Source organism: Pagrus pagrus (assembly GCF_965226575.1).
Source record: "Pagrus pagrus genome assembly, chromosome: 23".
Lineage (NCBI taxonomy): Eukaryota > Metazoa > Chordata > Actinopteri > Spariformes > Sparidae > Pagrus > Pagrus pagrus.
In genome coordinates, this window is record NC_140205.1 from 9,762,611 (window position 1) to 9,789,759 (window position 27,149).

At 43.1% G+C, this 27,149-nt stretch overlaps 1 protein-coding gene across 2 annotated transcripts in view; it reads left to right on the top strand.

Moving 5' to 3' along the window:
- plxna4 (plexin A4) overlaps positions 1-27,149 on the top strand; it is a 238,656-nt gene that overhangs the window by 32,004 nt on the left and 179,503 nt on the right. For both annotated transcript variants that reach the window (XM_084345362.1, XM_084345361.1), the window contains exon 3: positions 8,391-8,573. In XM_084345362.1, the coding sequence (XP_084201488.1) occupies positions 8,391-8,573 (183 nt within the window). The remainder of the gene's footprint in view (positions 1-8,390; positions 8,574-27,149) is intronic.

The following is a 27,149-nucleotide window of genomic DNA, read 5'->3' on the forward strand; positions in this document are numbered from 1 at the left end:
CATCATCCACGGTTTATTTTGTATCCATCAAGAGGTATACCAAAGACTGGAAAACTTGTTTTCCAACAAGAAATAATCAAATTATCGAAGGACGTATAAAAATGTTCAAGGACATAAGTACATTTATAGGTCTGAGTAGGACAGTATAAACACTTGCCATCGGACCTTTGTTGCTTTACACCATCCTTAAGAGGCTTTCAGTGGGAGTGGGTGAGATAAAAAAGGGGGAGAAGTTGAGAAAAAAAGTGAGTACAGAGAGTGGCATGATGGGTGAGAGAGCAGTAGAAAGGATAGATGCTAAGAGCGGGAGTAAGGAGGGGGGGAAGCGTCCTCTCTCCCCCAAATAGCCACGCTTGGCTGAGCCACATAATGCGTGCTCAACAGTATAAGTCTGCAAAGGGCCTGCATCCATAGATCATTGTGAAGTGGCATGTGACCTATAAAAAAAAAAACGCTGCCTGCTCCCTACATGTTCACTGTGTCAGCAGAAAAAAAACAGAACAACAAAACAGCGGGATCGCAGTAAATTCCCTCTCTGCTCTCTTCTCTCTCATCCTTGATTCATTGCTCACTGCCTGTGCTGCTCTTTTCCCCTTTTGACTGTCCTTCTCCTCATGTTCTTATAAAAATAGTTGCCGCCATCCCGGCCTCTCATTCTCCGTTACTCGACCCCTCCTTGAGTCTGTCTTTCTCTCCCCCTTTATTTCCTCATACAATGCTTTTCATACAGCAAAGTGCTGTCTCTCACCCCCTCCTCTAAACATGGATGAGAAAATTACAAGGTCGCCTGTTAGTCCCTGACAGGCCACGGCCATCCCCTCATCCCTTCTGCTAATGATCATTAATTACATGTCATTAACTAACATGCCACGGGCTATTCTTCCACATTTGTCATGTGCTATCGACTTCACATACTGAATTCACTCCAATTAATTAGATTATTCTACTCGGCCGCTGTTTCTTTGAGTCTTTTTCTTGATCTCTCTCACAGTGTTCCCCGACACACGTGCTCACCCCTCCCTCGTTTCATCCTTCACTTAAAAGGAACTCTTCCAATACGACATTCTCTGTTTCCCCCATGCTCATTTCTTCATGTTTTTGACTCTTCTCTTTCGTCTATTTTGTTCTGCTTTTGAGCAACCTTTGAATGGTGAGCGTGCGGACTATCTCCATCCCTCCTCCTCCTGATTGCGGAGCTTAATCAGTCGCTGGCTGCTGCTGCTGCTGCTGCTGATGAGTCAGTCTAGGCCACATCCTCAGGAAGGGAAAGGCTAGTAGATTCATTAAGAACATCCAGACTGCCCCCTCCCCCCCTTCTTCCCCACTTCACCCCACTCCATCCACATATCCGCTATCCTGGTTGCTGCCTGGCTCGCTAATTAAATCTCCATACATGATACCACTTGCTAAAGGTCAGAATCCATCACAATATCATTATTCTGTGATTAAACAAATGTCTCCCGCATCCTTCACTATCCTCTGGCTATATTGGGTATCTTCTTTTCTTTGCCCAGTTGTTTTTGTCTTTTGTCTGTTTCTTTGAAAACTCTTTTGTGTGCTCTGTCCCTCTTTTCCCACTATATAATTCCTTTACTTCACAGTGATCAGTACTGTTCACAGTATTAAAAGTATTTTTGCAAACTAGTTAGACACACATTTGTTGAACTGTATAACATTTAACAATGCAACTTCTTTAATAACCAATTCATCAACTCAAAGAAAACACAAAAGCAGTTTTATTGAATTGTAATGTCGACTTTGTAGTCGCTCACGCATACATACTTGTTTTTCTCAATTTTTATCACTTGAATAAAGACAGTTTGGGGTGAAAAATAAAAATGGTAATGCCTGGTAATCCTTCCGAAAGAAATAATGAAAGATTTTCTGCCTGTACACAGTGAAGCGGAAAACAAGGGTTAGGAAGTTATCTGACACGTCTCTCTCTTGAGCTCCTCGTTCGATTTGTGAATCCTTTTTTTTTTTTCCATCACGGCATCTCTTAAACTCCCATCTCACCTCCTGACGTTCTCCTACCTTCTCCCTCTCCTGGCTCTGCTCTCGTGATGTCTCAGTTTCTCTCCAAATTTGTCATGCTGTTTCGTTAGTTCCTGATTTGATTGTTTTCCCTAACCAATATTTATTATGTGTTGTAGCTGCTCAGCTTACGGTTGGCAGGTGCGAGCATCCGCAAACATGATTTAACAGAATATCACAGGCTTATCAAAGCTTGCCTCCTCACATTGAAACCTGCCAGCAGAGCACGCAAATAAATCAACTTTGTTTCAGGCACTCCCTGAGAAGTGTGTGTGCACGGCCCTGTATACCCATACACACTCCAATATACACAGATTTGCTGTATTTTCCAACATTTTTTAATATGACTGTGCACTAACTCGCACTATCATTCCCCATTTCACATTGTATAACTGCACTGATCTGTCAGGATTGATGGTGTTTCTTCCCTGAGATGACATCACCATGGAGGCATCGAACCAGCCCTGTGTGTGTGTGTGCCCGTGTATATATATTCTTTCTTTTTTCAGTTCTAATCATTGTGACTGGTTTTTCGAAAGAGTCCCCAGGGCGTCATACAAAGGGAGAAGTTAAATCTACTTGGTGACAGCTCTCGTACTCTGTATTCAAACTGAATTTTGAGCACGATTCAGTCGGAGTGCTGCAAAAGAAATGCTCTCTGCTGGAATGCCCCGCGGATGCCTTAAGAAACCGACAATGAGTAGTGAATCCCAGCCATCAGCAACTGATTCACAACAACTGATTTTTTACTTTTTAACTGCATGAAATTTTACTACATGCAATCTGTCTTTATGTACAACTGATGTACTTATATCTACAGTATCGTATCTTTATATAAGTCATGCACCATTTAAAGACAAAACTCCACTATGACCTGCTTTAATGGACACTAAAGGTTTTAAATCTTTGAATCTTGAAAATGCTACATATCCACATATTGGGTTCTCTTTTCATCCATTCATCCTAACCCCACACTGACCTGCCAAATCTCTGGACACTGTGTATAAATTTATTCCTAGAGATGTTCAACTCCTGGTACTATGTTTGTATATGCGTAATCACAAGTAATTATGTGTGCTTGTAAGAACACTTGACCAGCAGGGCTTTGCTGCGGAGGCTTCTCTCTTCCTCTGGCACTCTGCATTGCGCTCATTCTGCTTCTGTTTCCTGAAACAGGCATCTAAAAGCAGAAGAGCCCTCAGATGGCTCAATTGGGTATAAAGTTGGACAGTTTCCAAAACAGACAAGTTATATTGAAGAGGGGAATACGAAAATGATTTATGGAGACAGGGCATGAGTGTGAGAGTGCACTGCACATCTCACTCTCTGTGTGTGAGTGTGTGTTTACTTGTGTGTGTGTGATGGTGTGTTCTGTCACGCGTTGCTACTGTGATGGAGGGCACCACGGATCAGTAGTCAGACAGACTCTGTCTTGGCACAGTAGCCAGTGGTCCATCTGATACACACACACACACACATAAGCACATAGGCGCACAAACAAATAAAGGGTAGGGCTTAATTTGAACTAAAGAGTCAAAGGTTTTAGCTAAATAGAAATGGTACCAGATGTGATTCTTCAGCTTTTCGCCAGTGTAAGCAGATTGCAGCGAATGTCACAGACAGATCAGTCATGTACAGTTTATATAACAAGCCACAGTAGGTCCAACACAGAAGTGGCTGTTAGTAAACTTGCTCTATTGAGATCATAACAACAACATTGTTACTTTCCGCTATCTTTCCAAAAGCTACAAGCTACCAGTAGATCTGAACTTTGAATCTAAATACATTTTGAGTAAGTTGCCAGTTTTATGAAATCGTTGCTAAACATTTGGTTGGAAATTGAATCTGTGGAGAGAGAAACACAAACTACAAAAGGCAAAAAAGTAAGAATAATATCTGGAGCTGAATATTTTTTACATGTCGAAAAAATTAGATGATTCCTTTAAAGGATTAGTACTAACATACTTTATTTGCCTTCTAATGAACTAAATGTCCTTGTGCATATATTAAATAAATACCATTAACCATCTTAAATACCATTTTTGTATATGCTTCACTTCAAAGTGACTCACTGTTGCTGCAGGAGTCATACAGCCAATGTTTTAGCATAGTTAAATTGAATGTTGACATTAAATCTTACAGTGAATGCTGCGAACCCACTTAGTCATGACATAATTTTCTAGTGCCGCCAATCATCCTGGCAGGTCAGTCATTTAGCACAGTGGGGTGAGAGGAAATACTGGATATTTAAGTGGCTGATTATGCAAAGAGCAACCACAAGGATTATTTTTTACTCCTCCAGTCTTTAAAGGAGAGGTTTTCCCATATAATCACCAATAACTAAAACAAGCTAACCATAAACAACAATTGTCGCATAATGACTTTTTACGATAAAAGCCGAAGTGAACAATCAGCATACTAAAATGGACTGAAACTGGCGCATGGAGTATAATAACTGCATTAAAAGGAATGGCTAGAAGTGCGAGAAAATGATCATCACGGAGCCTCCAACGGTTGAGCAGCGACATGAAGCGAAATGTCTCTGTGGTTTAATGTGTGTCATTAACTTCGTGAACTTACAGCCAATAGAACAGGCCCCTCACAACAGTGCAAGCCCAGATTAGGCCATACATCAGAGAGCGTTGGAGAGCGGATCTCTTTCAGTCCCCACTAATCGCATTGAGCAACTCTCTCTCTCTTTCGCGTGCGCCCACTGCCCCCTCTCTTTCTCTCCACTCTGTATCTGCTGATCCCTCTGCACAGTCCAGAAGAGAGCTCTCTTTGTGCTGGTGCTGGCAGGCAAACAGAAGCAGAGAGATGGATATGGCTGAGAGTGACCTGATTCTGCCTCAGTGTCTGGCCTCTGTCCAAATACAGAGACTCTGCTCTCCTGTCCCTCTGTCTTAAGGGAGGAACCCCCTGTCTTTCTCCTCTGTTGCTGCGCTGCGGGATGCTGGCTGGAATACCCACCAGACCTGAGCAAGACTTGAGTTTGTAGATATAAGTCATTTGAGTTCTTTCAGTTCGACTGATTTTGAATACATATTTAGATTATCTCTGTACATGTAATCATTTGTTTAAATCACAGGTCTGCTGTACCCAAAGTTGGTGGACCTCATTTACTGGTTACTTTATTTTTTCAAATGTCTTCATCAAAATTGAGTGAAAATAACTGTCAGAATTAGAAAACTGTTTGGCATGACCTTATTTAAGGACAGCAATCTTAAAATAGTGTGTGCAATTAATCTATCAGTGTGAACTGTCTGCATCACTTGTACATTTTGTTCCTAATTGCAAATATCTTGGAACATTTTCATCATAATTTGTTTCTATGCAGACGTTAATCAAATCTGTGCATGCAAACCTCTAATGAATGAGGTCCTTTGACAGTAAAAGACAGCGATAAAGAAGATTGAAAATCATCTTCAAGGTCTACATGCAGTTAGTGTTTGCCAATGCTTGGACAACTTAAAAAGCACTGGCCATTGGAAATTAAGAGAGAGAAGCAATGAAAAAAATGGTAACCCAGTTTGAAAAATGCATTAATGAGATGGGCTGGAAGGAAGAAAAGGGGCATAAAAGTGATGGAAGCAGTGACAGCAGTATCTTATTGGCAGACAATGTCATAGGCTACATTGATATTATTTGGTGTTCCGACTAGAGACGTCTTTTGCATCACAACTACAAATGTCATGTTTTGGTGGCGGCGTTATGAAAATGTGTCTGCTTCCTGAAAGGGCTGACAGACAGACGGTATATTTCATTAGATTGCAGAATGCGGGACAGAGATGGCGGCAGTGATTGGCAACCGGCAGAAATAATATAGCATGTGTCAGTGACAAGAGAGGAAAATACACATTTTAACACGTATAAAAACATCCTCCTCACACACATGCACCACCCCTCACTTACGCAGACACACAAGTGTGTTGACAGAAACAGGCAGATAATGTGAAGTGATTTTTAATGATGAAAACCACTTTTACTTTTTTGGAAAAGTAATAAATCTTGGGAGAAATGGCTGCACCTTGGTTATCTTTTGGGCGACATTCAATCATTGAGGCCCCGAATACTACAAAGTATTCAATTTTGCCTCTGATGGACCCTGTTAACCTTTGAACCCTGGGACGCACTGACAGCAACATGAAGAATCAAGGAATATAAGCAAATGTATAGAAAGATAGCTGTGCTGGTGACTGTGGACCATAGTTGAGATCATTGTTGGCTTCTCGGTGCATCAGAAAGGAAGAGGAATTGTGTTAATCATGGATTGTCGTCTCAGAAAGGCACGTAGAGTAACATTCCAAACCAGAGTGATATTTCATTGTGATTTTATGTAGTGACCCTGGCTCTCATCAGAGCACCATTAATCTAGCAGCAAGCCACCACACGACTCATAGGACAGAGTGCATTCTTGACAACAGCTCATTTTGAAAAGGTCGCAGCAGGGGGGGGGGGCAAGGAGAGGAGAGCGAATTGGAGGAAAAATCGTCCACTTTAGTATTTTTTTTGTTGTGCACCAGTATTCATCTTTGTTTACTCTCTTTGGCATCTCAGTCGTGCATTGTTATCTATCATCTCTCCTTCGGCCATCTCTCTTTGCTCCTTTTTGTCCTCATCTCAACCCTCCAACCATATGACATGATCTTGACCCAAATTCAGGTCATCTCTATCGATCATTCATATAAGCCCCATGTTATATAGCCTAAAGCCCATTGTGGCCTGGACCAGCCATGTTCCATTTGTCTAATGAAAGCAGACCTCATACTTCCTCTGTCGCTCACTCTGAGGCTTCTGGTGATGATGATGATGGCCTTTACTGAAAGGTTGTGAGGAGACATCTTGTGCTTGCGAGATTGATCGAGAGCACGGGAGGAGCACTTTCACCAGTGAAAAAAAAGGAAAATAAGTCATAAACTAAAACACCCTCTACCCCCCTCCCAGAGCATCCCACCTCTGACAGCTCAAATCAGCTGGCAGGTGTAGATTTTGAAATGACGTTGAGGTTTTTTAACCAAGATCTTTATTGGTGCATCTGAAGCTCAGAGTTTTTGGTTGTATGTCAAGATATTCCTGTATGAGCCTGAGGTAATTTGCCATCAGCTTAAAGATAGACTTTCCTAAATTAGCTATTCTGAACCAGTGCATGTCCAGTCAATAATATCAGACCAGTACTGCCCATAATGTATTACAAGGACTTCATTTGAACAATGAAATCAGTGGGTATGGAGTTGCTTTTCCTAAAGTCATTACAGCAACGTTGCATCTCATAACTCATACCCACTATCTTACCTTACTGACATTTTCTGTGTGTTTTTGAAAGAAAGTGAAGGCGCTGTCTCCTGCCAAGGCATTTCTCTCCACAGCAACCCCACCACATTGCTAAGCTATTAATCAAGAGCCATGCCTGCTTCAGTCCTAAGCCCAGTGTTTCAAATCCATCCATACACACAGAATAATGACCAATCCCCAGAGCCATTATTCTCTTATCAAAACCCATAAGTCATTCTGCCCACAGTGACTGGTATGAATATCCCCCCTGCAGGATAATACACATGCATGCAAACACAAAATAAGTAGAAAGGCACAAAAACATGAAACACGCACATCTGTATTTAATCACAAAATCACAGTAGCATGTCCACACAGAAAGCATAACAGATGAACCTCCATCAAGAGTTGCATTAGAGTCTCCCATTTGTAATACGTTTTTTTTCTCCATATATATATTTAGATGCAATGCGGTGATTTGCCTCAGTGACGATGCAGCACTTCTCTTTTTTTTTATTTCACTCAGTTCTCTTTGAATCATTTCAGATCCAATATCTTGCCGCACTGGCATTTCTGCAGTTGCTGTAGCATTGGGTGGACGGTGGGGAATTGTGCCTGACAGAGCAGCCTCTGGCACTATTACAGAGCAAGTGCCTGACTGCAGTCTTCTTCCATCTTCATCTCTCTCTTACTTGTTTCCACGTTTGCCGTTTACTGCATGTGGACCAGCAGACGCACACAAGCATACAAATGCTCCCACACTCTTTCTCACATACAAACTGTTTCTATCTTTTATTAAAGCACAGTCAGAAGCAAAATATTGATTTTCATTATTCTTGAGCTCCTCTTTTCTGCTGTGTACACTTGTATCTGGATAACCATGGTCTATACTGCTAACAGATTCTGCCAACCTACCCCAAACTCCCCTCCCTGAAGATCTCTGTGGCAAAGAACTCCAAAAGAAGAATTTATGAAGTGCTGCAGCGCCCTTTAATCTATTATCAAAACATTTGTAATCCTAGTATGGATGAGGGAAACTAAATTATATTTGTGATGCACTAATTGCTCTGTTTCTTCCACTGCAGCTCTTGACCATTGACGATGACTTTTGTGGCCTCGACATGAACGCGCCATTGGGCGTGTCTGAGATGGTGCATGGCAAGCCTCTCTTCTCCGACGCCGTCGACAAAATGACCTCCGTCATCGGCTACGTCTACAAGAACCACTCTCTGGTCTTCGTGGGCACAAAAAGTGGACAAGTCAAGAAGGTAAGGGGCAGGAATAATGAGAGAAGGTTTGCAGAGATGGCTGGATTGATGAAGGCAGAGATTTGGTTTCTCTCTTTCAGAATGTGGAGTAAGGTCTGGGAATTGGGGACTGCTGGATTGGAAGAGGGATCGTAGTAGTAAGGCAGATTGACTTTCAGGCAAATCAGCTGAGTCGGCTGTATTTGCAGGAGGAAGAGGTGTGTGTGTGTGTGTGTGTGTGTCAAAGAGAGGGAGAGTGAAAGGAGGAAGTGTGTGTGCTTTGCTGTGGAGAGAATTTGTGTGTGTTTTGAGGAAGGAGGGGGGATCAGGAGAACCCCTGAGGGGGTTTTATTTCTAGAGCCAAGCCTATCTGGTATCTCTCAACATCCTCCTCATCCACTGCACCATATATCACACATACACTTGTATACACCCGGTATCAGGAGTATCCGCTGTACTTTTCCTTCACTTTGGACTCACTAGAAAATCCAGAGCCCTGGGGGCAGATTGTAGCACACATCAGCATGTTGCAGAACTTGCTAGACAGCACAGATCAGCATGTTGGGGAATCGATTAGACAAAGTTTCTTATCTGTTTCTTGAGGCAAATTGAGGGATCAGAATTGAATGAAATCCATCATTTATTAGGATGGCATTACAGTGTATCAGCTATACAGTATCAGTCACATTTGTTCTTTGTAGATTAGTTTTCTTGAAATTTCTCTCCAGTCATTCGGCAGCGTAGTAAAAGTGAATTTAGATTAATTATTATTTTCTGATTCATTTTAAAAAAGGTAGCTCCTGTAAACTTGTAGAATTCCTTTTCCTGCTGGGAGTTTCAGCCATAGTAAATATCTTTGACCATAACTGTCTCTCCCTTGAAAAACATGTCACATTTTGTGTGACAGCAAAGCCCTTGGCTAAACAAGATTTGTCCCCTCAGAGTTAAACAGCACTGGATAAGCTGGGTTTTGGCGTGTTGTGGCTTCCACCTTAGACTTTCCTCATGCCCCTGCGCCCTTGCCTGTGTGGCAGGCCTTTTCTGGGCTAATGGGATGATGCACTGCTGCTAGGTGTGATAGAAGTGTGGTAGCTCCTGTGCTTTTACTCTTGCTTTCTCACACACACACACACACACACACACACACACACACACACACACACACGCACACACACACATACATATATCGTAGGGCCATGACTGAGACTAATTCTGGGCTGGCCAGGCCAGTGAGCTTCACAGGCCTGGGGAAAACAGCATTATACTGAGAGGAGGAAAGGGAGAGGGATGGAGGGAGTGAGGGATGCAGAGGAGAGAGATTGGACAGAGATGGACTATATTCCTGAAATGCATGTTTTAAGGGAGGAAGACTGGCTGTTTCTATGTGGTATGATGATGAAAGACAGAGTGGAGAAAGTTAAACAAAGATGCAGTTGAGGCCAGAACAAGCAGCCGATGTCGAGAGGTGTTTTTCTGCTGATACACAGGCAGACCTGATTGCTGGTTTTTACATTGTTTGTTTTTGTTGATTATGGGCCCCTGCCTGTGTTTGTTGTTTTTGTTCCGCACAGGAGCAGAATGGTTGAGGCAGCAGTTTTCCATGTTGGAAGACAATAACCAACATGTAGGCAGATGTTTCAAACACGGGAAATATGTAATCATATTTAATACCTGCTGCTAATCAGTAGTGATCAGTGCCAGTTAGGAAGGGGACATTTAGTGGCTTTGAGTTTGTTTTCAGGCTATTCTGAATATTGTTTTTGCTTCAGGATGCGAGAAACATTTTTTTTCCTGGTTCTCTTCGTGCTTTTCTTCTCCTTTCCCTTGGCCTTTCTCCAGACATCTCTCAAAACCACATATTGGCACTTAAGAGAATCGTGTCTGCAGGATTTTGGCAATGTTCTCCTTCAAACTCGACATGAATGAAGATCAGCAATGTGTACACATATGGTATATTCAGGCAGAGAAACCCCACAGACACAAACCATCTTGACAAAAGGTAATCAATATCCTGTGTCAACTCAGGCGTACACACATGCACACACAGCCCCATTACAACCCACTCCTCCCCTCCCATGTCCGTGTTTCCCCTCCCCTGTCGTTAACTGTATACCATTAGATGACATCACAGGCAATAAAAGGCAACAACAAGACAATAAAAGGTCTGAGCTTCAGTCCACCTCCTTCATCAGTGACTTTATAACCCCTCGGCTAATGGATGTTGATTTATATACACTCCTCCACCTTACATGTTCCATCCCTCAAACCTCTCCTCCTCCTCACTTCTTCTCTCACTCACTGTGTTTCACTCTTTCTGTTTTCTCAGTGTTATTTATGATCCTGTGACTAACACGTCACCCAGAATAAATATAAACATTACGGTAAAAGAGAGTGGATGGACTTTAATGCGATGGTCTTTGGGTTGAGCTACATGTTAGTGTTTACAGGCTCACGTTTATGACATCATGAAGTTGTGCCGGGCAGGAAGCTGAGTGAATTAAATTCAATTTGCTTGTGAAATGTTTTATGTAATGGGGTTGAAAGTTAAATTTTGCTAGTATAACGCAAGGCCTGTGGGCTAGACTACAGACAGGGACGTACTTCCATACTGATGACGACTCTTTAACGTGATGCATTTCACTAGCCTCTAAAGCTAACCATAACTATCACAACTACATGCTTAACCCCAACCCTTACCTTAACTTCAACCTCATTTGTTTCATTTTTTAAGGATATTTTAACATTTGTTTCACATTCCAGTTCCAATGTCTGAATGTAATTATTTATATGACTGGCATATGATGGTCTTAAAATGACAAAGATATTTATCACATTTATTTCTTGGACAATATTAAAGCCTGACCGCTATATCAGTCAGCTGATATTATCAGCCAGTATTGGCCGATCAAAGACATGTATAGTATTGGTTATGCGTTTGTGTCACTATAAAAACTTTTGTCAGAGATTATAATGCAGATGGTAATTTATAAGTGAGATTTACTATTTTAGTTGAAGTGTTTGATAATCATATTTGAGAGGTGATTGCCAAAAGTGTGTGTATATTGGCTGATGTATCCATATCTGAATTTTTTACTCCCAAAATCGAGTGTCAGTTGGGCTGTAGACAATATACTGTCCAACAAAAGTTTTGTTAAAGCCCTATCTAAACAACAGATCAGTTGGAGCTGCTTTGGCGATTAACGTTGAGTGTCTAGTCCCTGACTCAGTGGACTGTATCGTTGTTTTGAAAGGTTGGCCCAGGGAGAAACAACAGAAAATCAACTGTAGAAGAATAAAGGCAGAACATGAGAGAAAAGATCTTTTAATATTGAACTTTCCACCAATGCTTTTTTTTTTAAACTAAGGCTTTACTCTCAAACGGTCCTTTGAAGACATAAGAACCAGCCAAAATTTCCTCACTTTGCTCTCATAGTTTACCAATTTGAAGTTCGTCCTCACAAATATAGTAATATAAGGCTACACAGAATAGAGCCTGTGCTTTGGATGTCTCTGATGGTGAGTGGCTGTGTTGTGTGAAGTCCGAATTGACACAGTCTAAGCTGAGCTGAACACCCTTTTGTCAGCATAAAACAGGCAGTCCTGTCGAATCAGTAGTATTCTGTACATACCCACAGCTACTGCCATGCCTTGCCTTCACCGTCACACACAAGGCTTAAAACCTCACAGCACACAGAGCCTCTATACGATCTTTATTTCCACCTTACCTCTAGCTCTTTTGAATCTCTTCCTCTCTGCTCTTCCTCCTTATTTCTTTGCCTCCCCTCCCTCCCTCTCTCCACCTCTGTTTGCCCTCTCTTCATAATTTCCCTCTTCCTTTTCGCCTTCATCTCCATCCCTCCCTCCGTCTATCTGTCCATGGCTGAGTGGAGTTTGCTGTGAGAGCTCTTTGATGACTACCTCCTGCCATTGGAAGTGAATGGACCATATGGCTTCTGTCAGCCTGTCTGTCGGTCAGTTTGTGTGTGCGTTGGTCTATGGCTTTTAGGAGATGGAGATGCGATGGAGATAAAAGGCTGAAGCTGGGTAAGGTTTAAACCTATTTACTACAGGTCAGTGCACAACAGCAGGTCAAGGGGAAAACCTTAACCCCCTGCAGGCTTTGGTTTAGTTTATGGTCATCTGGTCAGGCTACACATTAGCATGACAGGTTCACGTCTGTGCGGACACATATGCATGATACTCACACACTGCACACGATTGCATGTATGGAGATAAGCACGCATGCATCAATGAACACTTATACACACACACAATACAAGCTGCTGGACAAAGGCTGACCAGGTAGCTCCACGGGGCCATAGATGGAGAGGTGGACTAGGGGCTGAGAGGGAGGTGTGAAGAGAGGGAAAAGATGAGATTGAGAGCCTCCTGCTGAGGTGCTAATGCATCTCCACTCGGTCCCTCCCAATGGGGGAGCATTGGCGCTCAATACAATGAGCAGCTAACCTTGAACTTGACAGAAGCACAAAAATGAGCAAGGCACGGCATGGAAAGATAGTGAGGATGAAGAAGCTGAAGTTACGTACATAAATATGTGTGTTTCTGTGTCCTAGATATTACCAGTTTATACAGAGCGCTGCCAAAAAAGCAGACACGTGAATGCTCCTTGGAGTGATGGTACAGAGGGGAGAAAAGAAGGAGAAAAAAACATCTTTTCCACAGAGCATTTGTCAGCATTTGGCCAAAGGGCAAAGAGCAGAGTGTTTGGTTGTGACAATTCGTTCACCACTTTCCAATCTGTTCCAGTCAAGACGGAGAAGAAGAAGCAAACACACAGAAAGAGGGGAAAAGAGGGAGAGATCTCAGATGAAAGGAGAGGGTAGACCTAAGAGATGGAGAGTGAGACTGAATAGTGGCTACTTGAAGGAGAGGAGAAACACTTGCAGGAATCGTGTAGAGACAAAGAGAGAGATCTGTCATTTAATGTTGTCAGGCAGAGATGGCATGAGCAAGAAACAGGTCAATTCAGACGCTGAATGGTTTATGGTTGTTGTCGGGGAGGTAAAGGTCGACCTCACGTTTGACTCAACCTCTGCCAATTTTGATCGCAAGTTTCATACTCTGTACAGCTCTCTCCTGCTACAGTTACCATTATTCCTTCCTCTACCTGCCTGCTGCCCCTCCGCACCACAAACATACTATTTATCTTTCATTTAATTCTTCCGCTCACTTGTTTTCTCTGTCATGTCACTCTTTGTCTTAACTCTCTCTCCCTTGCCTTCTATCCATGCCAGACACGTCTTACTCGAATCTTCAAAATAAGAGATTTTTCAGATTTTCACAGGATATTTCAATTTGTTCAGGTTGACTGTGCAGCTTTGATTGAGGAAATCCTTTCACACCACTGCACCAAAGAAATGTGTTCATGTGAAAGTTTAGTAATGCGAAATATACATAAATGACCATATCTGTAAAGTGTTGACATTCTCTTTGCATCAGCTCTCTGTGAGGATATATGAGGATACTGATTCCTATTAGTTATCCAAAAGCTTTGTAGTGTTACGATGAAGGAATCAATTTAAATCACTATAAACCTAATCAGGTAACGATAGTTTAGATTCCAGAGCCACATTGATTGACATATACGTCCAATTAGTTTCTCTTGAACTTCCTACAATCACAGCTAATGTTGCATTTCTGCGGCGTCGCCTGTCTAATAAATGAACAGTGGCTGCTCTGCTGACTGGCGTTCCTGTTGGCACAATAGATGATGGATGGATAGATGCAGGCATGTGTGGGTGTTAGAGCTTTTACTTGAGATATTTATTGCTCTGGACCAGTCCCATATGTTTTGTGAGTTGATTGTGTCCTTGTTTTGCATGTGTGTACGCCTGCCTGTCTGTGTGTGTGTGTGCATGATGGGTTGGTTAGCCCCAGATGCAGATTATTGAAATGGGCTGAGCAGAGCCGTGGTCAGTGGAGCAGAGGATTAACTGCTTAGAGCTAATGATGAAATATGCTTTAGGACGTGCAGGCATCGTGTGTGCATGTGTGTGCGTGGACAGTGGTTTATGATTTAAGCTCCCTCCCAAGCCTTGTTTAGCTACAAACACAATACTCTTCGACACAGGTGCACACACTCGCACTTATTGCTACTATCGCCCTGGCGAGTAGCCATTACAACCCCACCCAGTGGTTCATTCATTCTGGCCAGTGGTCTGAACTGCTGCTGCATTCAGCTGGTATTCCCAGAATGTCAATGTTCCCTTACTGTTAAGTATTCCTCAGCAGTCCTCCTAGTTGCCTTGGCACTGTGTGTGTGTGTTGCTGCTCCCACACCAACTAGCGTAGCAGCACACACTAAAGCAAGCTCAGTAGTGAGTTGCCATGGCAGCACAGGCTGTTCCACGCACAGGATGGAATGTATAGAAGACACACACACAAACGTATCAGAGAGTATATTGTGGTATGCTCTGTATTTAATTCCCAGCACTGCACACATACCATGCTGACACAATGGACCGAGTGCACATTAGGATGATCTGATCGGATGATAGTGGCTCGACTCGATGACAGGTGCCGTCCACCTCACAGCATTAAGGCTGATTGAACACAAAGTATTAATGTGGTCGTGTTTTCGTCTCGCTGTATTAACTGTTGTCTGTTACCCAGCTTTGCTCTGCTGTTTGTTGTAGAGATAGAAAGGCATGTCAAGGGGAATCAGTCAATGGGAACCCCTTGGCAGCCCCCGCCGCCCCCCTTAACCTTATGCTTCTTTTCGTAGCTCTTTTTTTTTTTGCACCATTGTTCTTGGCCAATTGTTTCTCCATACATCTTCGTCTGGTAATTGCTTGGTACACGATGTTTGTCTAGGCCCCCTTCCAAAGTCTAATTTCTCCTCTAAATTCAGGGAGTGTTGTATATGAGTCTCTGTGTATATATTAGTCAATTCTATGCAGAAAATCATGGGAGCTAATGAGAAGTGAAGTCCAGTAATGGCTTGGGAAGAGGATCAGAAGGTAGTGGTTGCTTCGTGTGCGCTCAATCCCCACAATACTTGCCGTGCCTGCTGCCAAGACAAAACCCCTCGTCCAGTAGCCAGGCGGACTGACTGGGCAGCAGGCAGAGTCCGTGTTGAATTCAGTCAGGAAGCCTTATCATTCGCTGTACATGGATATGGGGAAGTGTTAGAGGAAGGGAGAAGAAGCGAGGGGAGATGAGGAATGGAAGATAGGGTGGAGAGAGGGGAAAGTGAAGGGGGACTGGGCACGGCTTGGGGATTGGAGGATGAAACCAATGTTGAGTTGAAAAAAGACAAGGAGGAAATGAAGATTAGTTACAGTTAGACGGATGGATGCATGATGGCAAAACAGAAAAGACAGATGGAGAGATGCAGAGAGGGATGTATTGCTGGGAGATTGAATGTGCAACACATGGCAAGGGTGGGAGATGGAGAGTGGAGACGGATGGATGCAGAGATAAACTAAGGGCTAAATAATCCAAGAGAAAAAACGGGACATGGAAACAGAGAGGGAGGTAGAAGTAGAAGGCAAGGGGCCACCAGGGAGTGAATAGAGCATGTCTTCCAAACCCTTATGGAATTTACCCACACACACATCAACTTTTCCATTTGGTTGTTCAACAGACACAGTGTTTAGTTGATGAAAGACATGAGGGAAGAGGAGGAAAGCAATCTCTCCTCTGATTTAGACAGAGTATCACATGGCACTCAGGTTAGCAAAGAGCAGCCACTGTGCACCCTGCCGTCCTGACTCAACAGATACACAAAGTGCCCCGATAGGGTGGATGACATTGCTTGTGCATTCAGCGTGTTGGGCTGTCAACCTTCATGTGTGTGCGTATGCAAAAATAGCTCTTCACCTCACGTGTGTCATTCAGGTGTGTTATTTATAGATGCCATTGCTGTAGTGTGGCCTTATCCCTCCTTACCAGTGCTCCTTTATAATTGATGAGCTGCCAGGGGCTGAGCAGGGCAATAGCACACACACACACACACACACACACACACACACACACACACACACACACACACACACACACACAACCAACCTTGGTAACCAGCTGCTTCACTGCAGGTTGACACCAATGTTTGCACACACACTAAGTCAGAACCACTCGATTGCTTTAAGCTCCTGTATCACTGCAGCTTGTCACAAAGGTGAGCCTCCAGCTATGAATCAGGGTCCATGTAGTGTAGCAGCCCCTGTAGATGTTCACATTGCTCTGACTTGCTGATAAGCTGCAGCAGCTCTTAGTCAGAGTTAAATTAAACTACCTCAGAGTGTCAACTTGATGTTACGCTGCTGGATATTTTTAACGTTTTTCCGACCTTCCTATGAAATTGAATTAGCATTCAGGCGCAAGGCTTGCAGAAATCAGTTTTTTTTATATTTACACAGATCTTTTATGAAACGGGAAGCAGGAAGAGAGTGGGTGAACGTCTACAGAAAGGAGAGCGCGGCACAGATAGACTGAAAGAGTGTAGAGGGCAAAATTGGCGAGTAAGAATGATGAGTGAAAGCTACAGAGATGGAGAGAATGTCAAGAAAAGGGTGAAGGGAGACAGTCTGATAGGAGGAGAGGGTGAGAGTGGTGAAATAGAGTTTGATGTTCATTTCACTCTTGTGAGTCTGCACCTATTGAGAAGAGTACCAGTATGTGGCAGCCTATTGAGCTGTGAGTGATTTGAGTGGCTATTCTCCGCAGTGTGTACGTGGAATGAAAGGCTTGAGCCAGCAGAGAAGTCGGAGAGAAAAAATGACTAACCCAAGTCTGATCTTTCCGTTTCCTGGCAGTTTGAACTGTAGTTGACTCTGATGTGTCGCTGGCTCAGGGTTAAGACAAGGTTGGCTGCTGAGAAGGATGAGTCAAGGTCTGGGGACATAAACAAATCAAAGGGCTGACATGGAATATGGAATCTGTGCTTCGATCGCGAGTATAATTTGCACCTGTCGTTTTTTATCTCCTTTCAGCACTTCAGCAGAAAACCTCAGAATTCGTAGGAGAATAGTATTTTGTCAGTTCAGATTACTTTTGTGTTTCCCCCAACGACATGAACATTACATGAGAACTCCAGTGTAGTCGTCCTTTTTTGTGGAGTTTATAATTAATGTGTTTATAAATTTTTGAGAGGCCTGATCCAGTCACTTACAAACTAATTTGGGTCCACACACAGTGACAATGCCAGCCAGACCACAGTGTGCAAAGCGATTGTGGGGTGGCCTTGTGAAGCTGGGAAATCCTTAATTTGTGGATCATTTAAATATTCATGCAGCCTTCTCATCAGTGTCTTAGATAGTGGGGAATGCAGCCTCAGCTGTGTTAGAATACCAACCCTGAAGAAACAGCAGATACAGGGGGGATGTTGCGGGTACATTTTATAATGTAATGGGAGGTGGATTACAAGCTGCAACACCAAATACTCCCTTATTTCCTCCTCTTTCTACAAATTTCCCCTTGTCCTTCTCAGCCTCTTCCTAGCTTCACCGACATCCTACTCTCTCTCCTCTCTATGCTTTTCTTTGTCTATCATCCTCTCCTTCCTTCCTTCTCCTTCTTTCTATTCTAATTAACATGTTGTCGTGTGGCTGTCCAGTGAGAAAAGCTGGCAGCCTGTGTGTTTTTACAAGCTGCTCAGTAAAGATGGCTCTGCCAGGCGGGCATGGGGCCTATATCATGAGGCGAGTTCGACTTAGTCAGGCTCTTTTCAGGCTACCTGTCTGCACTAAAACTGGTGAAAATTGTGGATAAAGCTAAAGCTGGTTCACAACTGTATGAACCTACAAGCTAATTCACATGGAAGAGTTAGAGTTAGAGCAACAGATGAAGAAAACAGAGCATAGTGTTCAAATGTATTAAATGTTAAAGAATCTTCAGCATCTTGAGTCATCTACAAGGAGAGGCAATAAGAATCGAAGTTATTCCATCATCTGTTTTGATGTCTCGTTATAACTTGTCAATCTGTCAGAATGATGACTCACTATTTTCCATGAGCTCATTGATTAGTAGGCGGGCTGACTTAACATTTTGATCAGGTCTTATGACTGATCTAAACGTGCTTGAGCTAAGCCCAATGTTAGCTGCCTAACTCACTAATCTGGCTTTTTAAATAGAAGCTGCTGCCTCCACAAGCACAAATGCATGTGCACAAACACCATTATCTACACAGAATGACAGGTCAATTGGGAATACTGACGGAGTATGTTGTGAAAAGCACTCAACTAAAAAATCTGGACTAAAATCTCCAAATCTCACAGATATACTCGCATACTGCACACCTTGGGCTGACAAAGGCATTTGACAACTCAGCCATAATTGCTTAGTTACGTCTCTAAAATGTTCACGTGCGACACGTATGAGTTTTTCTCTCTACCTTGCCCTGTCAAGACACCCTTAAAGCCTAGATCTACTCAGCCAGTTAATTAGCATCACTATTAACATTCTTCAGCCATATCAAGTCTATGTCAAGACAGAAAACTGGAAAGTAATTATGCTCAACCTTTCTCTCTCTGTTTCTCTCTTCTTCTGATGGATCGTTGAGTAGGTAACCACAGAGAAACACTCCAAAACGTAGCTGTCTCCCACACACACACAATTACTCATTGACACACACTTCTACTCATGTCAAAGGTGGCTGAACAGTTAAGAATCACCCTCTGTGGCTGCTGCTGAAGGAAGACTCCACTGCTTTTTTCTCTCTGCACATTGGAAGAAGCGCTTGAATTGGCATTAATTACTCTTGTGTAGCAGACTGTGAAGGCATAGGCTCTCCAGCTCTTAATTAACAATTCCTAAAAGTTATTTATCGTTAATTAAATGGTATAGAAAAAGTTTATAGGTGCTGCACCCCAACCAAATTACAGCATATTAATTATCATTTCAATTTCGTCTCATCTGTGGCATTTGCCTGTGTGCGAGAACCAAATCATTGCTTGGTTAATTTGTGCTCCAGCAGTAGACAATCAATACTTTGTCTAACAACTAATCACACAGTGTGCTCTGTGTTGCTCAGTGGATGGGTAGCTAGAAGTACCCATGCCAGGGCCAGACGATTGTTATGGTACATGAGACATATTATTTAGTTTGAGGGTCATAACCAGGCATAACTTCAGGTTCATGATGATTAAGAATAAATTAAGATTAAAGTCCTGTTCATTCCAGGGCTGGTTTATCAGACGCAGAGTAATGTTCTCCTCGTCGTGTATGTCTCTCTTTCTGTTTCATTCCACTCTACACAAACTTTCATCACTTTGTATGTAATGGATTTTCTCAAAATCATTGATGGATGACTGGTTCAAGCAGATCCATTTTCTCCCCATTTCATGTCGGTGGTAGTGCATGTAGCACCCGTATTTCTACAATAACTCTCATTCTTTGGATTCCTACAAGCAACTCATCGCTCTTTCTCTTATTCCTTACCTCTTTCTCTTTTCTATACCTCCATCCTTTTTTCCCCCCAACTTACCTCCCCTCTCCAAGTCCCTGTGATTTATGGCTGAGACTGTGCAGTTATAGAGGACACACCACTGCAGGTGAGCCCTGCTGCCTCCCCTCCCTCTCTCACCACATCCTTCCCTGCACGCCTGTAGCCAATCATTGCGCACCGTAGGTCTCTTGGGGCGACTCGTGCCCCCACACACCTTTTCCTCTCCTCCACCTCCCTTCTCTCTTTCTCTCTCTCTCTCTCTCTGCAGAGAACAGTTTGCCTCACAACTGGGTCATTCTCTCTTCTCCCTGCAGTAAATGCCAGTCAGGCTAGGCTGCACTCTGTAGCTAGGCTCAACTGCAAGGGAGACTTCTGAGACTGCAGATGGGTTGCGTTTGTTTGCACGTACGTGGGCATATTCAAACCTGTTGCAATTGCAGGTAGATTGAGATGGAAAATGTGTGTGAATGGGAGGTGTTTATGAATGAGACATTTCCACATGTTTGTGTCTGCATGTTGGCATATACTGCGTTGTGTTTGGAAGCTTCTTTTAGACACCACATGTATTAAGTCTCCCGCAAACATCTCCCAGCACCTGTTTGTTTGTTTGTCTTGGTTTATTTGCACATTCTTATATTGCACGGCTCGTCCTCCTGCTCATCTCTCAGACACATAGATACACACATGCTCACAAACGCACACACGCACACCCACCCTCTCATGTAGCTGCAGTGGTGTCAGTGAGTTGCGATTTAGATTACTCCGACTCGCCCATTAAGCAGATGCCAGCGTAAACATCTTTAAAAGGGTCCCTGGGTCTGTCTGTCTCACATCAAGACTTTGAAGTGTGCCTCAGGTACCGAGGCTGCTTCGTAGACACAATGACAGCAGTGAGAGAGATTGAGAGGGTAAATAAATGAGATGGAAGGAGGGAGTGAGACCAAGAGAGGAATACTGGAAGAGATATGAAAAAAGCCAGCAGAGGCGAGTAAAAGGAGAAAGAAAAATTAACATCTGTAATCTCGCACACCTATCCTCGCAGTCTTCTATTTTCCTCTCACCTTCTCTGCTCGCCCTTTCTTTTCCCATCCTCAACATAGACCTTAATAAGTGGATTTTTATCTCAGCTACACCAGCGCTCCCAAAGGATTATGGGATTTTTTTCCCCCTGCTGCACACACAGAATGGTAATTGCCAATCTGCAGTTAGAGACACTCCTTGTTTTTAAGGAATAAAGTAGAGTTGGTTAAAAAATTTAGCTTTTTAAAATATTGATTGTGACTTGCTGCGGTCCTTTTACATTTCAGTACACACAGGCTCCTTACCAATGTCTGGACTAAGACACATTATCAGTAGCCTGTGTCAGCTTTTCACTTTTTCTTTCTAAATCTCTCCTACAGGGTGAGAGGTGTGGCACTCGAGTTCAGCCATGCGTACTGTTTACAAATTCTTAACACACACATACACTTACACACAACCTGATGCATTTTCTGCCCTACGACTACAAAACCTGACATGTGTGCGCCAGACATCTTAATAGGGCTGACCCAAATGCTTGGAGGCTATGATGCTTCTACTGTTGCTATGGTAATCACCGTCAAAGTCAGTATTTAAAGGAACCGAAAAAGAGGCGGGAAATAGAGCAACTCTTTGGCATTTGAGTAGTCTCAACTGCTCAACATCAGCTTTCATGTCAAGTTGACTTTGGAGGTTTGGATGTCTCCCCTCCTGTTTTGTCTCTCATTAGACTCATAATTAAGATAATTGCGAGTATAAAGGTTAATAATGACTGCAAGTTTGATAGCTTCTGTTCTACGAAGCCCCATATGTGGTAATCGGACAGCCCTATGTTTTGAGCGTAAGCATCTCTGAAGACTAGTATGGAAATCTAACTCTTCTACATATCTGCTCCTCTGCCTGATGAGTATTATATTGCTATTAATTTAACATTTGTGTCCACAAGTGTGGTTCTGTGCAGTTGTGCCCTCTCCAAACACAGACACTCACTCAGCCCCAACTCTCTGTGTTCATCCATGCCCCCCTCCCTCCCTTTCCACATCAATTCCTGCCAACTAAAACCCAGGGACAGAGCCAGTGCAACACTTCATTAATTGTTTTTTAGGAGAGCAATACCCCCTGAGCCCAGAATCACTAGCACAAACACTCTCAAAACACATTGTTTGTGACTCTTTTTGAGCAGTTGCACGTGAGACTCAATCACTGCACAGCGTCCATCTCTCTCCTTCACTCACACCACCTCTCTGCAAGTGCCAGCTCCTTCCTGCTTGATATTCATCCCCGCTGTGAGAGTGGACTCGTGGTTTGTTAACATGGGTAACAAAACAGACCTAGACAGTGTTGTGTGTGTGTTTGAGTGCATCTATTTGAAGGATTTGTAGTTGTTATAAACCTTCAATGCTATAATAGAAAATACAATAAGAGCAAAGGCACTCAGCATGATGTGAGAGAAATTGGCAGATAAGTTAAGGTAGGGATTCTATTAGTGTCGACTTCCTCTTTCCTCCCTCTAATGTAGCACAAAACAAATCGGAAATGATCCAGTGGGAGAAGTTGCAGGAAAAATATCCTTTTTTTGTACAGTACAGTACAATGCTCCTTTGTAAGCAAAAGGATTAAAAGCACTGGGAATACCGTGTGTTCCTCTCCTATCTGTCGAGATGTGCCTGCCAGCGTGACGTCAGCGAGCACAACCTCAGTCCACTCACTGCTCACTGCTGTAATAGTCAAAGATGGATTTAGGTTAGCCATCACAGTAGCACTGCAGCTCCACAAACTGCTGAGAGGTATGTGTGTGTGCATGTGCGTGTCTATGTGTCTGTAACACCTGCCTGAATCCTCTAAAAAGCCAACACCGTGGATATTTTTTATCCCATTCTCCACGTCCTTGATTCCTGACACTTGAGCACCCTGGGAAATTTGACTTCCAAGGACAAGCTGATGTGCACACCCCCCAACCCCGATTCTGTCTTTTCTCTGTCTGCTTTCATTGTTGACTGAAACTCAGTGCGGCATCTCGTCTACTACGCTCCTCCCTGGAGATGGAGGCCTAGTTTTTGCTCCCCATATGTAATCAACTTCTCCCCTTTCATTAAAGTTAAGCCCTTAGCACATAGAGGACAGGGAAAAAGCTTAGTCACCGAATGTGCTGAATATCAATCAGAGAAAAGGTTTTGGGTCGAGAGAGAATGTAGAGAGGAGGCGGGAAAAGCCCATAGAGAGTTAAAAAAAGACGGCGTAAAGACTAAAATAAGCATTGAAGAGAAAGAGAGGACATCCCTTATGGTCATTTTACCAATCCTCCCATCTTTTTGTCTTTGTCTTGTAGTAAATCTTTGTGTCTGTGTTTGGCTAACGAGCCTCGAGCTTTGCCAGGCAGGCACGTGGCTGTGGCCGTTCCATCTGGTTTGGCTCTCCAGATCTCTCTTCGTTAGGCCATTACTGCCGTTTAGTCTCAGCTGCCCGCTCCTACAACTGGCAAACCAACCAAACCACTGTCCTCCTCTCCTTCTGCCGCCACCATCATTGCTTGGCCCTCGTCCGCAGTAGCAGCTTAACTGTCAGCTCCAAGTCCTGTCCAATAAGCTCTGCAGCCACATAAAGCTGTCAGTCTGAGAAATAAAACCCAAACAGTGTGTGCATTCTCAGCAGGAAGTAGGAAGTTCATATGTTAACAAACCCTGCTATGAGCAGATACTTTTTGGGATTACCATTTCAATTGGATTTCAATTAAAATCCATAAATGAAACAACATAACAAAAAATATATTGAAAACATGACAAAAAACCCCCACAACATCCATCATTCTTACATCATGTTGCATCATCAGCACATTTTGAATGTGCATTTTAAAGGTGGATGCTGGTTTAGGTCTATTTATTCTCACTGGTACCTTGTGTTGTGATACAATGCCCTACAGTTTAGGCTCTGATTCCCTGGCGGCTTAGCACACTACAGATGTAACTGTGTGTGTTAGAACGTGTTGGCAGATGCCCTGTTTCACACAGCGTGGGCTACAGGCTTGGCCGACGAAGACACGCTGAGGGAGACACGTTCTGAAATAGAAACATCAGTCCCGCTCACTTCCATCCAGACGGATGAAGAAATAGGAAAGTAGGGATGTAGCGTTGGATGCCAGAGAGCTGTTGCCCACTTGTTTTGCCCCTCACAGATTTCGTCACATGATTGGTTGATCCGTCTGTCAGTCAGGTAATCTCCTAGTGAGCTGATACTGCAAGATGCTTTACCTCCATCATCGCTTCTCAAGTTGAGAGTTTTGATTCCAAGATCCAAGATCATCAGGCCAGCTAGCAGCTGTTGGATAAGCTACTCCTGTCTGATCTGCACGCAGGGCCAACATTTCTACCAGTACTTGAATAATGAGCTTGTGATGCCAAATTGGGAGTTTTTGTTGGTGGAGGGATGGTGGGTGGGGGTGGTGCACGTTGGATGATATACAAAATGAGCAAAACGAGCAAATGAGGAGGAGGAAAGGAGGGTGCATTCTCCTCTCCTAGGAAAATGTTATTTAGGCTTCATTTGTCCCAGAAGAATGCCAGCAAAAGTGCGAGAGCCCTCCAGAGCTCTGACTCATAAAAAATCAGTTTCCTTTTGCTTATGAATATATTTAATGATATTGAAGTTAAATTCTGCACCCCTCCTCCTTTATCTTACCCTTTACTTTCTTCCCTGCATTGATAGTACACTCTGAAACTTCCTTTTACTTCTTCCCCTTCAGGAGCAAAATAAACACACACTTGGTTCATCCCATAATTGGTCATTATTTTTAGCGGCCTCTTAATATGCTAACAGGACCGCTTTGCAAAACTGGAAGTCTGTAACAAAAAGGGCGTTTAATGAAAAGTCACAGCTAAGGTGTGAATCTACATGTTTAAATGCTCCTAATAATACATTTGTCACCTATCTTCATCTTGTAGATAGATGCTGAGAGTGATTTAGTTAATATAGACTGTAAACCATGATAAATTTGCCAACACTCAACCCAGACTGAACTGAACTGCTGATGCTTTTGCTGCATCACCATGGCAAATTACTAGAACGGCTACTCTGTGTCTTATAGCCCTGTATATTATGTACATGGTCTGCTGCTCTCTGTGGAGACTCCAAGCTTGTTCTCCAGTGCAGCACTTTGTCCTTAGTCAGAAATAAGGCATGTTTACATCAGTATAACTCTGTCTCGTTCAGACAAATCAGCACTCACACTCTTCCCACATAAACACACATTGATGTGTTAATGTGCACACACTCTGCACACTTAGCTTCTTCCTGTTAAATGGCCACTAATTCTCTGTATCAGGGGATTATACATAATTGATTTATGGATGAGGAGTGAAATTACTCATCAGTTGAAAGAAAAAAGGAATTTTGTCTTCCGGCTGGAGCGTGCCAAACTGTATTCACGAGTTAATAGAGGAGATGTAATTGTGCCTAAGGCCAACCATACAGCCTTTGTTAATGCAGTGCAATCCAGTAAACACTGTATGTCCAAATCTGCTCATGATTCTATAAAATGTAGCAGATTTTAAATCTTAAGCAATTGGTATGACTGAGAAATGGTCATCATCCAAGACATTGGTACCTTAGGCCAGCATAAACAACAAACTGCTACTAGCAACAGGCTGTTTCATTGTGCAGCATTTAGAAGGGACAAGAACCAGCGTTTGTCTTTTTCTTGTTGTTGGCATGCAGGCCCATGGCTAAGTAGGCAGAATACACTCCATAAACACTTTTTCACTGACTCTCCTCTGTGTTTGTAGCTCAGTAATATATTGATCTCAAGCTATGAAATTGTCCCAACGCTGCCTCGCACTCACAGAGTTCAACCTTCACCATACCCCTCTTGCAGTTGTGTGAATGTGTGTTTGTGTGTCATCAGAAACCCTAGCCAGCACTGAACACTAACTCATCTAAGGCGATCCATTGTGTTAGCATACAGTAGGAAACGGATCTGTGTCTACATTACAGTTGATATGGCAGATCCATTTCAGTAGAGTTTGATGTTTTCCCTTGGCCCGCTGTAATAATCGCCTGCTTTGCTGAAAGTGGAGGCATTTCTCCCCTCGAGTTTCCTGTACAGTGATAGCATATCTAGACTGCTGCTGTTGCTAGGCTCTGTTGCTAGGTAACTATTTATCTACTATTATGGGATTCTGTGGGGCTCAATGGGGAAGTTAGCGCAGACAATTTGGCCCTCTGTTTTGTACACGGTGCGGTGTCATATTATGCATATTCAAGTTGCAAGTGTGAACATTCTGCTGCAGCGGAGGTAAACAACAGCTGCAAGTCAGCTGCTGCCCACAAAATATTCATGCATACATATACAGCGCAAGAGCAGAAAACAACAACAAAACATACAAGGCAGGATCATAAATGATTCAGATGCACGCAGTATGCTCTCTCTCTCACACTCCAGAAACAGTGATAGACGTGTTGTTTGTTGTTGTCAGTGTGAAGTTATGGAGGCTGGTGAGGGTCAAGGGGAAGGCCGGGTGCTAATTGAGAGCTCAGCTATTTATACAAGAGTGACTTCTACTGTATCTCTCGACCTGTCCTGTCCACACACACACACACAGATACACACACACACACACACACACACACACACACACACACCCTCCTCTCCATCCCTTTACCTGTCAGCTGTTCAGTCGATCGTTTCCCTCACTCTCTCCCCCGTCAAAGGTGAGTCTCTGACCTTCCCAGCCCATCCATTAAAAGTATTACTATTCAATATAATCTTGACACTCTACAGAACTATCTGCAGAGAGATGCCATAAACACACACACGGCACCGTTGTATCATCCAAGTGGGCACGCTCAATGTCAACTCCAGCAGTGTGGGCTCACCGTTGAACAGGGAACGAGATGATTGATGTCAATCAGTGGTAAATTTGCATGCCAATAGGACTGTGAATAGGCTGTGATGGAGTGAATGGTTAATTTCCTTGCAGGCCTGAGAAAATCTCCTCCTGTGGGGTAAGATTTTTCCTGATGGCCTCCACATTTTCATATCATGAATTGGATTAATTGCACGACTTGGAGGATTTAATGTGCATCTGTTAATGCAAAGAAGAAATTTGGCAACTGATCTCTAAATCAAAGGAACACTTTTATCAAATGCTTTTCATTTTTTAATAACATTTTCACATATT